Source organism: Esox lucius, chromosome 12 (genome assembly GCF_011004845.1).
Source record: "Esox lucius isolate fEsoLuc1 chromosome 12, fEsoLuc1.pri, whole genome shotgun sequence".
Taxonomy (NCBI): domain Eukaryota; kingdom Metazoa; phylum Chordata; class Actinopteri; order Esociformes; family Esocidae; genus Esox; species Esox lucius.
Genome location: NC_047580.1, coordinates 37,216,736 through 37,233,181, shown reverse-complemented (window position 1 = coordinate 37,233,181; position 16,446 = coordinate 37,216,736). Strand labels below are relative to the sequence as shown.

The following is a 16,446-nucleotide window of genomic DNA, read 5'->3' as shown; positions in this document are numbered from 1 at the left end:
TTATAGGTATTGTACAGCCAGACTAAAACTACTGCAGCAGCAACGAACACATTCCTCTCGATTTGGATTTGCATAGTGTAGTTTACACAGCGTAATGCAACCAGCCTTGGAGTGATTGTTTTCATTACAATACAGCTATTGGCTAACCATCTACAGTAATCTCCTTCTAATTTAATGGGTTGAATGTAGTGTAGTGACCTTGTTATACCTGTTGTTAGTTTGGATGTTAGCTAATGTAGGGAACTAGTTTTAAGAATTGTGGTTTCCAGTTTCGACTAATTGGTTTAACATTGTAGAAGTTTACTAACACTGTGCACACACATAGCTTAGTGGCATAGTGGTTGAAGACATGGCCTGTCGCATAGGAGACCCCGGGTCAAATCCAGCGAGGGCAACAACATTCATCCCTTCTAATTGTGGGCTTGCCAAACTAAGTCTGCCTGGTTCATTTTCTAGTTAAATCATGTTTTTCTGGCATTATGCTTCATTCAGGACAGTGAGACGGTTATTAGCTGAAAGAACATTGGGCTGGATTTGCACCCATACTACAGCAGTACATGTGCAACATAGGCAACAGTTTGGATGCCTCAACCATCCGACGGGTGTGAGATCACCTGTTCTCACTGAGGTCAGCCAGTGATGTCACCAGGTGTTTGGTGATGAACTTTCTGCCGGTCACAGTGTCAGCTAATATCAGGCTCCGTAGTACATGACAGGCGGTCGCCATGGTTTGATCACAGTTGGCCATTCCTTTAGTTCCTGAGGACAGTAGGACAGAGAGATCTGGCAGGATGTGCAATGCTGGAAAACAGCAAAAAGAGCATTGCAGTGTTAATAATGTTTCCCATAATGCACTGCGGTGTTACCAATCTTACCCATGATGCATTGCATTGTTACAAGTCTTACCCATGATGCTTTGCATGCTGATGGTGCGTGATAGGTTGCCTACTAATGACATGGCTGTCTTCTGCAGGCCGGGGTTGGGGGACTGGAGGAGTGGGGCGATGTACTGCAGACCACCCAACTTCTGGACTATGGTATGACTCATCATAATGGACACCTACACACACAGCCTGGGTCAGAATCCTGGCAGAGGGAAATAAATACCGCCTAGACCCATCTCCACACACACACTCACTGCCTCACCAGTCCTCTGTTGGCAGTAAGGTTCTGGAGGGCCCCACAGCAGGCCTCCAAGGTGGAGTCTTTCTGGGCAGAACTGAGCAGGTTTAGGTAGATCTGCACACCCTTAGAATGTGTCAGCCAGGCCACGCCCACTGGGTTATAGTCCTCCTCCCATAAAGAACAACAAAACACGTCCTAAACAAACACAGACACAATCAACATAACGCACCTTGACAAAAAGGTAGGCTTTTAGGGGTCAGGATTAGGATGAAGCAGTCCTGATGTAGTGATTAGGGTGTAAGTTTCAGGGTTTAGTGATTAGCTTGAAGGGGTGATGGTGTAGTGAATAGGGTGTAGGGATCAGGGTTTAGTGATTAGGGTGTAGGTGTCAGGGTTTAGTGATTAGCTTGAAGGGGTGATGGTGTAATGATTAGGGTGTAAAGGTCAGGGTTTAGTGATTAGCTTGAAGGGGTGATGGTGTAATGATTAGGGTGTAAAGGTCAGGGTTTAGTTATTTACATGAAGGGGTCAGGTTGTAGTGATTAGGGCAAAAGGGTCATGGTGTAGTGATTAGGGTGTATTGGTCATGGTGTAGTGATTAGGGTGTAGTGGTCAGGATTTAGTGATTAGGGTGTAGGGGTGATGGTGTAGTGATTAGGGTGTAGGGGTCAGGGTGTAGTGATTAGCGTGTAGGGGTGATGGTGTAGTGATTAGTGTGTAGTGGTCAGGGTGTAGGGGTTTAGGGGTCAGGCTGTGGAGGATTTGGGGTCAGGGCATAGGGGTTTAGAGGTCAGGCTATAGGGGTCAGGGTGTAGGGGATTTGGGGTCAGGGTCTAAGGGGTTAGGGTTCAGGCTCTAGGTGGTTAAGGGTCAGGGTGTAGGGGTTTAGGGGTCAGGTTCTAAGGGGTTAGAGGTCAGGGTGCAGGGGATTTGGGGTAGGGTTGTGCAGGGGATTTGGGGTATGGTTGTGCAGGGGATTTGGGGTATGGTTGTGCAGGGGATTAAGGGTCAGGGTGTAGATGATTCAGGGTCAGGCTCTAGGGGGTTAGGAGTCAGGGTGTAAAGGTAAGGCTGTCGGCCCACCGTGTTTTTTCCCCCATTCTTAACAGAAGAAGCGTCTGTTGTTGGATGGAACCGAGAGAAGCACTGAGGGGCCTCTTCCTCCAGCTGGTAGGTCAGGTTATGGAGAATGCACACACAATTCTCCACTGACTAGGAGAGGAGAGGAAGAGGAGAGGGAGAGAAAACAGGGATTACATTTTTTTTTCTCAAATTCAGGTCTGTGGATCAGCACTGGTACATGAACCATTACATACCTAAAGACAAAATATATACCTGGTGACAAAATCTACACCTGATGACAAAATATATACCTGGTGACAAAATATATACCTGGTGACAAAATATACACCTCATGACAAAACTAATGTGTCATAATCCACTGAATAAGTTAGATCATAGAAATATCAGCAGGCCAGATTCACAGAGCCTGCTTGGTGAACATCTGTTGTTCTCTCAAACAAAACAGATGAACTTAAATGCTTCTATAAGAGTACTAGAATAATGTATTATTTTTAAATGATTGTGGTCTGACCTTGTCATCAGGCTTGTCCTCTGCAACACATGACCGGACATACATCATTAGAGAATCAATAAGACCGTTACACTCCCTCATCCTCTTTCTCTGCTCCTGCTGGGCACAACTCAGGTTCCTGCACATGTAGAAGGACACACAGACACACACCCACACAAATAGACCGTCACGTGGGTACCCACACAGATAGACCGTCACGCGGGTACCCACACATACAGATAGACCATCACATGTGTACCGTAGACAGCCAGTTGCGCTATAGAAAACAACAGGGTGTGTGTGTGTGTGTAGGTGTGTGTGTACCGTAGACAGCCAGTAGCGCTGTAGAAAACATCAGGGTGTGTGTGTGTGTGTAGGTGTGTGTGTACCGTAGACAGCCAGTAGCGCTGTAGAAGACATCAGGGTGTGTGTGTGTGTAGGTGTGTGTGTACCGTAGACAGCCAGTAGCGCTGTAGAAGACATCAGGGTGTGTGTGTGTGTGTAGGTGTGTGTGTACCGTAGACAGCCAGTAGCGCTGTAGAAGACATCAGGGTGTGTGTGTGTGTGTAGGTGTGTGTGTACCGTAGACAGCCAGTAGCGCTGTAGAAGACATCAGGGTGTGTGTGTGTGTGTAGGTGTGTGTGTACCGTAGACAGCCAGTAGCGCTGTAGAAGACATCAGGGTGTGTGTGTGTGTGTGTGTAGGTGTGTGTGTACCGTAGACAGCCAGTAGCGCTGTAGAAGACATCAGGGTGTGTGTGTGTGTGTAGGTGTGTGTGTACCGTAGACAGCCAGTAGCGCTGTAGAAGACATCAGGGTGTGTGTGTGTGTGTAGGTGTGTGTGTACCGTAGACAGCCAGTAGCGCTGTAGAAGACATCAGGGTGTGTGTGTGTGTGTGTGTAGGTGTGTGTGTACCGTAGACAGCCAGTAGCGCTGTAGAAGACATCAGGGTGTGTGTGTGTGTGTAGGTGTGTGTGTACCGTAGACAGCCAGTAGCGCTGTAGAAGACATCAGGGGGTGTGTGTGTGTGTGTGTGTGTGTAGGTGTGTGTGTACCGTAGACAGCCAGTAGCGCTGTAGAAGACCTCAGGGTGTGTGTGTGTGTGTGTAGGTGTGTGTGTACCGTAGACAGCCAGTAGCGGTGTAGAAGACATCAGGGTGTGTGTGTGTGTGTGTGTGTACCGTAGACAGCCAGTAGCGCTGTAGAAGACATCAGGGTGTATGTTGTGGTTGTTGGTGCTCTCTGACCAGCTGGAGAAGGGAACTATGATGCTCTCTGTCAGGACAGGCAGAGCTTCAGCCAGTATCTCCTCCTTTAACTCATCTGCACTTGACATATTCCACAACAGCCCTGGGGAGTTCAGTTATCTGTCAGTTTTTATGTAATCAGCAATTATCTAGGCAATGGTTCAAAAGATTCATACTGTAACTTGTTCTGGTACCTTAATTTTTTGGGTAAGGACTGGACCTAGATCTGTGGTTATATTAGTATGTAATGGTTTATGTTATAACTGGTCCTAGGTCTGTTTTTAGGTTAGTATCTAATGTGTTACTGCCAGTGTGTTGTCTTATCTGCCAGTGTGTTGTGTTACCGCCAGTGTGTTGTGTTACCGCCAGTGTGTTGTGTTTCCGCCAGTGTGTTGTGTTACCGCCAGTGTGTTGTGTTACCGCCAGTGTGTTGTGTTTCCGCCAGTGTGTTGTGTTACCGCCAGTGTGTTGTGTTACCGCCAGTGTGTGTTACTGCTAGTGTTTTGTTTTTTTCCAGCAGTCTGTTACCGCCAGTGAATTGTGTTAATACCAGTGTGTTGTGTTACCGCCAGTGTGTGTTACTGCTAGTGTTTTGTTTTTTTCCAGCAGTCTGTTACCGCCAGTGAGTTGTGTTAATACCAGTGTGTTGTGATATTGCCAGTGTGTTACCTGTCAGTTGTCTCGGTGGAGTCTGTAGTTACCTGCCAGATGTCTTTGTGTCATTGTGCAGTCTGTGGTTGTCAGGAAGTGCAGGGCCTGTTGTAATCCTCCAGCCTGTTGGACCTCCAGTTTGTTCTGATGGTCTCTAAACACCAGGTTCCTAAGAGCAGCAGAGGCTGACTGGGTGACGGCCGAAGTAGAACTACTAAGGAGGGCGACTAGAGGACAGATACCACCTAGAAGCAGGACCTGGAGTGAGGGAGGTAGAGTTAGGGCTGAAGGGTAAGGGCTTACTAGAACACATTATGTATTGTAACGGATTGGACGTTCCTCCAGAGCAAATTCTAACATAACAAGACAGCTAAAATGAAGAGACCAGAGACATGTAGTGAAGTTATTTATTTAACAATTATTGAAGGGGGTTCTTTAAATTTAAGGAGTATCACAGAAAAAATTTAACTTAACAGGTGATGTGTGAAAAAAAGAAATGACAGAATCTTCTTGTCCTGGACCCTGTAAACAAAAGTCAGAACTGAATAAGTAAGTAAAGCAAGCGAGCAAGTTATATATATATATAGAAGCAATTCAATGTGCTTTACAGTGAAAATAAAAATACAAAATGCAATGGAACTAAAACAGTAGTTCCTCTGATAGCACCAGTAAAAGATAGCAAAATACACATTTAATAACAAAAAAATCAAGAAGAGAAATAAAAAATACAGCATAATAATAAAAAAATTGAAATAGATTAAAACAAAATAAAATGTGATAAAAACATAGGACGCTGTAAGAGTAAACAGTGCGGTTAAGTTTAAGTGCTCAGTCACAGGCATGTGAGAAGAGAAGTGTTTTTAACCTGGATTAAAAAATGTATACGTTTGGGACATCTAAGAGTCTAAGATCTTCTGGTAGTTTATTCCACTTGTGAACAGAATAACTGCTAAACGAAGTTTGGCCATGTTTAGTTTGGACTCTGGGCTCTACTATCTGACCTGTGTTCATGGATCTAAGAGCCCTGCTTGGTTTATATTCTTCAAACATACAGTGGGGAGAACAAGTATTTGATACACTGCCGATTTTGCAGGCTTTCCCACTTAAAAAACATGTAGAAGTCTATAATTTTTATCATAGGTACACTTCAACTGTGAGAGACAGAATCTAAAACAAAAATCCAGAAAATCCCAATGTATGTCAAGCAATTTATTGCATGACATAAATATTTGATACATCAGAAAAGCAGAACTTAATATTTGGTACAGAAACCTTTTGTTTGCAATTACAGAGATCATACTTTTCCTGTAGTTCTTGACCAGGTTTGCACACACTGCAACAGGGATTTTGGCCCACTCCTCCATACAGACCTTCTCCAGATCTTTCAGGTTTCGGGGCTGTCACTGGGCAATACAGACTTTCAGCTCCCTCCAAAGATTTTCTATTTGGTTCAGGTCTGGAGACTGTCTAGGCCACTCCAGGACCTTGAGATGCTTCTTACGGAGCCACTCCTTAGTTGCCCTGGCTGTGTGTTTCGGGTCGTTGTCATGCTGGAAGACCCAGCCACGACCCATCTTCAATGCTCTTACTGAGGGAAGGAGGTTGTTGGCCAAGATCTTGCGATACATGGTCCCATCCATCCTCCCCTCCATACTTGAACTTCGTCCTGTCCCCTTTGCAGAACAGCATCCCCAAAGAATGGTGTTTCCACCTCCATGCTTCACGGATGGGATGGTGTTCTTGGGCTTGTACTCATCCTTCTTCTTCCTCCAAACACGGCGAGTGGAGTTTAGATCAAAAAGCTCTATTTTTGTCTCATCAGACCACATGACCTTCTCCCATTCCTCCTCTGGATCATCCAGATGGTCATTAGCAAACTTCAGATGGGCCTGGACATGTGCTGGCTTGAGCAGGGGGACCTTGCGTGCACTGCAGGATTTTAATTCATGACGGCGAAGTGTTACTAATGGTTTTCTTTGAGACTGTGGTCCCAGCTCTCTTCAGGTCATTGACCAGGTCCTGCCGTGTAGTTCTGAGCTGATCCCTCACCTTCCTCATGATCATTGATGCCCCACGAGGTGAGATCTTGCATGGAGCCCCAGACCGAGGGAGATTGACCGTCATCTTGAACTTCTTCCATTTTCTAATAATTGCGCCAACAGTTGTTGCCTTCTCACCAAGCCGCTTGACTATTGTCCTGTAGCCCATCCCAGCCTTGTGCAGGTCTACAATTTTATCCCTGATGTCCTTACACAGCTCTCTGGTCTTGGCCATTGTGGAGAGGTTGGAGTCTGTTTGATTGAGGGTGTGGACAGTTGCCTTTTATACAGGTAACGAGTTCAAACAGAAGCAGTTAATACAGGTAATGAGTGGAGAACAGGAGGGCTTCTTAAAGAAAAACGAACAAGTCTGTGAGAGCCAGAATTCTTACTGGTTGGTAGATGATCAAATACTTATGTCATGCAATAAAATGCAAATTAATTATTTGAAAATCATACAATGTGATTTTCTGGACCTCTACATGCTTTGTAAGTAGGGAAACCTGCAAAATCGGCAGTGTATAAAATACTTGTTCTTCCCACTGTATCAGAAATGTATTTGGGTCCTAAACCATTCAGAGATTTATAAACTAAAAGCACCACTTTAAAATCTATTCTGTAACTGACTGGATGCGAAGAGCACTGACTATTCCTGCAGCTCTGACTATTCCTGCAGCTCTGACTATTCCTGCAACTGAACAGGGAGTGTAAATGGACTTGAACTCCCTAAAGGGGAACGACGTTAGAAGAATAACAGCTGATGCACTCCTTCAAAACACTTCAAAAATGCTTCAGCTCTCCCGTGTTACTGCTCTCCGAAGTAAGCATAAAACTGTCTGCATCCCACTCTGAGGAGCTACATTATTGTTAGTACATTTTGCCTGTACTCTACTGTAATGTGAGTACATTTTGCCAGTATTGTACTTGAATTTCACAACTTCACCTCCCAAGCGCCACCACAACCAAGCATGACTACACTGGTCGACTCAACATCCTTCTGGTTTGGTTTATATGAACATTCAAGATATGGCCTACACACTGTAACATACATAGTTTTGTTTAAGTTATACACTATTAAAGACTATTGCTATGCTGCAACATTTCACCTCAGCTCCACCATTGTCCTTTCCTCGCTGGCTGTCTGATCCTGCTATGACAAGGACCTTCTCACAGTCACCATCTGAACCTGCTAAAATTCAGTACAGAATATGACATGAACAGCTTGATCCACATTGACGCCTGCCGAACCTGACGGCAATGTTGATATATAATATCCAAATAAGGTTGAAATGTCAAATGCAGCTGCTGTTGTTGGGAACTACATGTAATGTTAGATAATATTTCAAGAGGGTTAGTTCAAGCCATAGACTATAAAAAAACAAATATGGACGTAGTATATGTGACATCACCCATAGGTGTCTGAAAACCCATTTTGAAGCACATTTTTGGTGGAGATGGCCATTGCCATCTTGGCAGCGCGTCACTCAGACTAATTCCCAGATAACCAAATGGGAAAAGAGGTGGGCGTGGGTGCAGCTGAGGTGCCTGGTTGCTAAAACAATACCCACCTTGCGCAACATTACAAGTTAGCACAAGCTAATAAGCTAGGCTGAATGCTACCAGTATGTTACTCTGCGGTGCTAGCGATGGTTGGTAGCCAGTCACCATAACGTTACCAGCTTACAATTGAGGTAAGTTAAACTGAAACTATATAACATTAACATATGCTTAAAATGCATCAGATTTTTTAAAATATATAAATGTGGTATATATTTGCTTCCATTTTACTCCACCCATTCTAGATCCTATTGGCCACAATGTAACTCAATGCATATGAAATATATTTTGGGGCGATAAAAAAAAAACTATTCTATATACTGCAGTGAATGTATTTTAGGGAAAGTTCAGGAGACTCTATAGATTGATTATATGCAAAAAAATCTAGGGGCACTGTGTATTTGCAATTGTTGCTGGTGTTTTACTCTGCCCACCCCATTGGCCACAATGTAACTCAATGGATATGAAATATATATTGGGCTATACAAAAAAAACAGTTCTATATGCCGCAGTGAATGTATTGTAGGAAATGTTCAGGAGAGTGGATAGTGTAATCATATGCAAAAAAATCAAGGGGCACTGTATTTGCAATTCTTTCCAAATCTTTCTCCTTGCAAGATCTCACCTCGTGGAGTTACAATGATCATGAGAACGATGAGAAATCAGCCCAGAACTAGACGAGAGGATCTTGTCAATGATCTCAAGGCAGCTGGGAACATAGTCACCAAGAAAACAATTGGTAACACATTACACCGTGAAGGACTGAAATCCTGTAGCTCCCGCAAGGTCCCCCTGCTCAAGAAAGCAGATGTACAGGCCCGTCTGAAGTTTTCCAGTGAACATCTGAATGATTCAGAGGAGAACTGGGTTAAAGTGTTGTGGTCAGATGAGACCAAAATGTAGCTCTTTGGCATCAACTCAACTTGCCGTGTTTGGAGGAGGAGAAATGTTGCCTATGATCCCAAGAACACCATCCCCACCGTCAAACATGGAGGTGGAAACATTATGTTTTGGGGGTGTTTTTCTGCTAAGGGGATAGGACAACTTCACCGCATCAAAGGGACGATGGACGGGGCCATTAGTACTTGGTAATTGCCTGGGAGATGGATGGGCTGGCTTCAAGGTTGTTACCAGGAATGGTCAGACATACTATGACTGGGACGAGGCCTCTGGGTAACACCTCCCCACGAACATCTGCCATCAGATGTGAAACTCTTGCTCCAGGAGTGGACATGAAGCCAAAAGCCATGGTAGATCGACCAGTGGAATCTGCCTGATTTAGCATGGGGACAATGTTATCCACTAAGGCACGGAGATAAGCATTACCAATGACCAGAACAAACTATAAGGAAAGAAAGTTAGAGATTTTTTTATATATATATATATATATATATACATTGTTTTGTTTTGTTTCTTAGAGGAAGTTAGCACTCAGACCAACTCAACTGTGCTCAGATGGTATCCCCTGTCAAAATAAGTCAGTAATGTGAGAATGAAGACCTGGGTTTTGGCCCTACGCTACCAACATTCAGGGCAGACATATGCTATAAATTTGTTTACATAGAGATGTCCATGGTGCTTTAAAGACCTCTCTGGGAATATTGCTATGAATACTTTTTAAGAGTTTTATTGTAAATAATCTAAATAAGCTAATATGGAGAAGCTGTGTGTATTGATTTTCTGCCTCTACATTTGGCTATAAAAATCATTCAATCAATCAGAATTATGCTCAGGCAAATGAAATTAACAACATATGCATAACAACATGAATGAAACAGCAAAACCAACAAATTGAGAAGAAATTGCCAACCTGATGAAGAAATGAAGCCTCTTAAATAGATTTAACAGTGATTCAGTACAAATGTAAGCTGATCCAAGCAGAGTCCAAACAAGGACTGTCTGCAAATGGGGTTGGTCCTACTAACCTGGTTATATATTACAGGCCTATCAAATGAGAGATTTGTGAACGAGATGCTACCTGGCAACTGAAAGGGATAACTATAGCACAAGTTCATTTTATAGTCACTGGGCAACACAGACTTTCAACTCCCTCCAAAGATTTTGAGATCTGGTGACTGGCTAGGCCACTCCAGGACCTTGAAATGCCTCTCACGAAACCACTCCTTCGTTGCCCGGGCGGTGTGTTTGGGATCATTGTCATGCTGAAAGACCCAGCCATGTTTCATCTTCAATGCCCTTGCTGATGGAAGGAAGTTTTCACTCGAAATCTCACGATACATGGCCCCATTCAGGGGGACACGTCTGGCACTGCAGGATTTGAGTCCCTGGCGGCGTAGTGTGTTACTGATGGTAGCCTTTGTTACTTTGATCCCAGCTCTCTGCAGGTCATTCACAAGGTCCTCCCGTGTGGTTCTGGGATTTTTGCTCACCGATCTTGTGATCATTTTGACCCCACAGGGTGAGATCTTGCATGGAGTCCCAGATCGAGGGAGATTATCAGTGGTCTTGTATGTCTTCCATTTTCTTATAATTGCTCCCACAGTTGATTTCTTCACACCAAGCTGCTTACCTATTGCAGATTCAGTCTTCCCAGCCTGGTGCAGGTCTACAATTTTGTTTCTGGTGTCCTATGACAGCTCTATGGTCTTGGCCATAGTGGAGTTTGGAGTGTGACTGTTTGAGGTTGTGGACAGGTGTCTTTTATACTGATAACAAGTTCGAACATGTGCCATTAATACAGGACAGAGGAGTCTCTTAAAAAAGAAGTTACAGGTCTGTGAGAGCCAGAAATCTTGCTTGTTTGTAGGTGACCAAATACTTATTTTACAGAGGAATTTACCAATGAATTCATTACAAATTCTGCAATGTGATTATCTGGATTTATTTTTCTAATTCTGTCTCTCATAGTTGAAGTGTACCTATTATGAAAACTACAGGCCTCTCTCTAAGTGGGAGAACTTGCACAATTGGTGGCTGACTAAATACTTTTTTGCCCCACTGTAATTACATGTTGGTGTTTTCAGTAGTAAAGACATTTGGTACTGTTCTGATGGGGCTAAAAACTGGAACAACAACAACATTTCTTACAGAGAAAGTATGCAAACATACCCTTTCTTTTCAGTATCACATTCACACATTAAACATTAATTTTGTATTTTTACAGATAAAATCCTACATCTACATCTCTAAAGGTGATACAGCAGGCTAATGGCCAGTTAATATAAGTAATTGACAACTACATTAGATCATTGGCTGAATTGTTAAGTTATCACCCAGTGGTGATAATCACCTCCATTAACAAAAGGAATAATGGATCTAAAGGCTATTCAGCAATTTGGAATGTGACCAAAGGTATGGGTGGAGTAAAACGCCAGCAACATTTGCAAATACACAGTGCCCCTTGATTTTTTGGCATATAATTACTCTATCCACTCTCCTGAATATTTCCTACAATACATTCATATATTTCATATCCATTGAGTTACATTGTGGCCAATGGGGTGGGCAGAGTAAAACACCAGCAAAAATTGCAAATACACAGTGCCCCTTGATTTTTTTGCACATAAACAGACTATTAAACATTTCCAACAATACATTCACTGCGGCGTATAGAATAGTTTTTTCTGTATGAGTGAATATTTATTTAATATCCATTAAGTTGTATTGTGGAAAAAGAGGGTGTGAAAATATTGTGTTGCTAGATGTAGCACACCGTTCCCCATGATTAGACAGGTTTGTCTTACTCTACACATTCTCCTGGACATTTCCTACATTGCTTTCTCTGTGGAATATTCAATAGTTTATGAGCTATGAGGCAATATGAATTCCATATTCTGTCATTGGCATTGTCTGAATTTTACCCTTGGAACGTGTTTTAACACCCACTTTTTATCGAAATTACACTTAAATATGATCATATTTGAATTGTTGTCAATGTTTTGAGTGGTACATGTTCTCAAACAATTAATTAACTCAATTTATCTCAGTTTTTAAGTAATTCATTGGTCTCTTTTATTTTGAAAGATTCCAGATTTTCGTGACAAAACGTGAAGTGTTTTTTTAAATGTTGCTCACAAGACGCTGATAAATATTCCTGTGTCCAAAACATTTTTTAAATGTGTTGTTGGCATCAAATAAAAAAATGGGCATGACATTTTTCCTAAAACAATAAAATTTCTCAGTTTCAACATTTTACATGTTGTCTTTGTACTATTTTAAATTTTATATAGGGATGAATTATTTGCACATTACTGCATTCTGTTTTTATTTATTTTTTACACCGGGTCCCAACATTTTTGGAAACAGTGTTGTAAAATATAACCCCAAAATTGCAGCTTTCTACAGTTTAGAAATTGCACATGTACAATTTTATTTTAATTTCAATGAATCATCCAGCCCTACCTGGCAGAATGTTTACTCTGCGTAGTTTGTGTCTGTGTTGGCTCCCACTAGTGTACTGTTACACCAAGGCCAAGACAACCTAAGCAAGGACTAATTGGTCCATCTAACCTATCTAAGGCAGGGAAAGTTAACTGTGGTCTTTGAGGGCCAAAATAAACCTCATTTTTACAAACATTTATGGGCTCAAATAAAACATGTAGAATGTGTGTTCCAACCTCCTGCTTGGATTGCTCGTCATTAAAGGTGGTTTGTTGGATGAAGGAAGCACCAAACTGTTGATATTTCTCGTCTGGATTGGACAGAAACTCTACTGCCTCTTTTAAGGTCAGATCAGCCATACTGAGCACATCATGCAAGCTAAACAGAGACATCAGAGAGAAAGGGATGGTTACACACACACACACACAGCTCTTTAGACAGACAAACACACACACACACACACAGCTCTATAGACAAACACACACACCCACATACACACACAGCTCTATAGATATACAAAAACACACACACAGCTCTATAGACAGACAAACACACACACAGCTCTATAGACAGACAAATACACACACACACACAGCCCAATAGACAGACAAACACAAACACACACACACATCTCTATAGACAAACACACACACACACAGCCCAATAAACAGACAAACACACACCCACATACACACACAGCTCTATGGACAGACAAACACACACACACAGCTCTATAGACAAACACACACACACACAGCTCTATAGACAGTTAAACACACCCACAGCTCTATAGACAGACAAACACACACACACACACACACACAGCTCTATAGACAGACAAACGCACACACACGCAGCTCTATAGACAGACAAACACACACACACACACACACACAGCTCTATAGACAGACAGACAAACACACACACACACACACACACACAGCTCTATAGACAGACAAGCACACACACACAGCTCTATAGAAAAACACACACTCACCCTGACTTTTGTGATTGAACAGAGGGTGGCCGGCTCATATTCGATTGACTGCTGACAAACAGGGTGGGGCCTTTGGTAAAGGAACTGTTTCTATTGGTCCTTGTCTGGAGTGTTGTGCCTTTCGTAAAGGAGCTGTTTCTATTGGTCCTTGTCAAGAGGGTCTGAGGATTGTGGAAATATTAATATTTATTCCCCATCAATAGAAAGAGTAACAGGGTTTACTTAAGGTTTAGTCCCTACCAATCAAATAGTCCCTAACACAGACACACACACACACAAACACAAATCAGTAACATTAGGCATAGTCCTTAACACACACTTCAGTAACAATAGGTTTAGTCCTTAACACACACCTCAGTAACATTAGGTTTATTCCCTAACACACACATCAGTGAAATTAGGTTTAGTACCTAACACACACATCAGTGAAATTAGGTTTAGTCCCTAACACCCACCTCAGTATCATTAGGTTTAGTACCCAACACACACCTCAGTAACATTAGGTTTAGTCCCTAACACACACATCAGTGAAATTAGGTTTAGTCCCTAACACACACATCAGTGAAATTAGGTTTAGTCCCTAACACCCACCTCAGTATCATTAGGTTTAGTCCCTAACACCCACCTCAGTATCATTAGGTTTAGTCCCTAACACACACCTTCGTAACATTAGATTTAGTCCCTAACACACACCTTCGTAACATTAGGTTTAGTCCCTAACACACACCTTCGTAAAATTAGGTTTAGTCCCTAACACCCACATAAGTAACATTAGGTTTAGTCCCTAACACACTCATCAGTAAAATTAGGTTTAGTCCCTAACACCCACATAAGTAACATTAGGTTTAGTCCCTAACACACTCATCAGTAAAATTTGGTTTAGTCCCTAACACCCACATAAGTAACATTAGGTTTAGTCACTGGGGTGTACTCTGCTGGCCCTCATTTCAGAGTGGTTGCAGATGGTTGGTGTCCCTTTGGTTGATGCTTGGCAATGTGGGTGGATTGATTTCCTGTCTGTGGGGCCCTGTCTAGGGCCTCCCCCAGATAGGGCCATTGTGTCACTGGACCCCCCTGTCTCAGTTTTACGCTGCTATATTAATGTTCCGGGGGGAATAGGGTCAGTTCTCCTTTTCCACTATAAAACCTTGTAAATCCAAGGAATGCACTCTCTACATTTTCTTGTCTCCTGCTCTGTTTAAATTTAGGATGACATGAGGTTTTGGCCCACATCACCCAAGTACCAGGCCTCTAAAGACTCGTTACTGCCACTGTCCAAAGTCCTCCTGGCTGTGTTGCAGATCAAGACGATACCTGACCATTCCAGTTGCCTGTCTGTTAACCCCCCCCCCCAGCCCCCCTCCACCCGGTTGTCCCTGGTCATGCTTCTGACCCGGTTTAGGTTTTATAGACTCTGGACTCAGCCCACATGCATTTATTAATTATTACAATTAAAATGTTCATCCGGCACAGCCAGAAGAGGACTGGTTACCCCACCGAGAGACACTGTAGATGGAGGGAGAAAGGAGGTGTGAGGATCAGAACTAGTGTTACTTTTAGATTCAGGCATTAGATTTTAAGATGAGGGTTAGGTTCAAGTGTTAGGGGTTCAGGTGAGGGTTAGGTTCAAGTGTTAGGGATTCAGATGAGGGTCAGGTTCAGGTGTTAGGGGGTTCAGATTAGGGTTAAGTTCAGGTGTTAGGGGTTCAGATGAGGGTCAGGTTCAAGTGTTAGGGATTCAGATGAGGGTCAGGTTCAGGTGTTAGGGATTCAGATGAGGGTCAGGTTCAGGTGTTAGGGGTTCAGATGAGGTGTGAGAGGTGTGTGAGACCATCTGACACCGTAACAATATTGGTTCAATAAATAATCTGGTGTGTCATACCAGCTATTAGATATACCCACATACAAATACAAAGTCACACACATAAACACTCAAACATACACACACCGTTGTTCCATAGCTGCTGGTGGAGTTACTGTGTCTGGACATTCTATTGGACGGGAAGAACTGGAATGAAGTAGACTCAGTTGGATCCTGAAGATCTAGTGAGAGAGAGCAAGAGAGAGAGAGACAGCAAGAGAGAGACACGCAGAAACAGACGCAGAGATAGACAGGCAGTAAGACAGTCAGAGAGAGTGAGACCAGCACAGAGAGACAGAAAGAGAGAGACACAGAAAGAGACCAGAGAGAAAGGGGTGGAGAGGGAAGAGGACATTTAGTGTAACCAAAGACGTATCATCCAACATCTTACAGTATCGAGGCATCTTAAAATGTCTGATCTGTGATATTTTTGGTTGAGACTTATTTTTGAAACTGAACCACAAAAAAACTATGTTACTTGTTACTAAAAATAATTGTATTTTTAATTGACAATTTATTTCCTAAAATTACTTTTAGTTGTTTTTTCAACCCTGTTGTGAATTGAATGTTTTATTTTCCTATAATTTTTTTTCTAATTTGCATCTGAATTTGTTCAAGTGTAGGTTTCAGATAGCCTTAAGAGCTCCCCTCAGACGTGTTCAGTAAACACTGTTCATAGTGACAATGGAGGAAGCAGAAGTTTTAAATGAATGCAGTTGATTAAACTTTTTGCCGGACCGTGTAAGAAGAGCGAATGTCTCTTATCGAGTGAGTGAGTGACTACCCATTGTTAATGAATATTCACATAATTATACATATAATGTTGCCTTGCAAGGAATTAAATAATATCAGTAATTTGATAACATCCGATAATTCATTCATTTTAAATCTCCAAGCCTCATTGTAGCTATTTCCATAGATAAAGCAGCAGTACAATTAGAAGAATATAACATCCACATAAATTACATGGTATGAATACAGGGCATTGTTGCTGAGAAATTCCTGTGAGGCTCAGAGAAGACCTCATGCCAGATAAAGTTGTCTAAGATAATACA

General features: G+C 42.5%; 1 protein-coding gene across 3 annotated transcripts in view; it reads right to left on the bottom strand.

Moving 5' to 3' along the window:
• The window catches only part of LOC105007718 (plakophilin-1), a 37,882-nt gene that overhangs the window by 10,775 nt on the left and 10,661 nt on the right, over positions 1-16,446 (bottom strand). For 2 of the 3 annotated variants that reach the window (XM_013136182.3, XM_013136183.3), the window contains exons 2-11: positions 15,479-15,573; positions 13,531-13,691; positions 12,770-12,911; positions 4,647-4,854; positions 3,880-4,048; positions 2,720-2,837; positions 2,209-2,337; positions 1,147-1,320; positions 907-1,060; positions 615-801 (exon numbers count right to left, since the gene is read on the bottom strand). In XM_013136182.3, coding sequence (XP_012991636.1) covers positions 615-801; positions 907-1,060; positions 1,147-1,320; positions 2,209-2,337; positions 2,720-2,837; positions 3,880-4,048; positions 4,647-4,854; positions 12,770-12,911; positions 13,531-13,691; positions 15,479-15,573 — 1,537 coding nt within the window. The remainder of the gene's footprint in view (positions 1-614; positions 802-906; positions 1,061-1,146; positions 1,321-2,208; positions 2,338-2,719; positions 2,838-3,879; positions 4,049-4,646; positions 4,855-12,769; positions 12,912-13,530; positions 13,692-15,478; positions 15,574-16,446) is intronic. The other variant, XM_013136184.4, reaches the window with a different exon arrangement.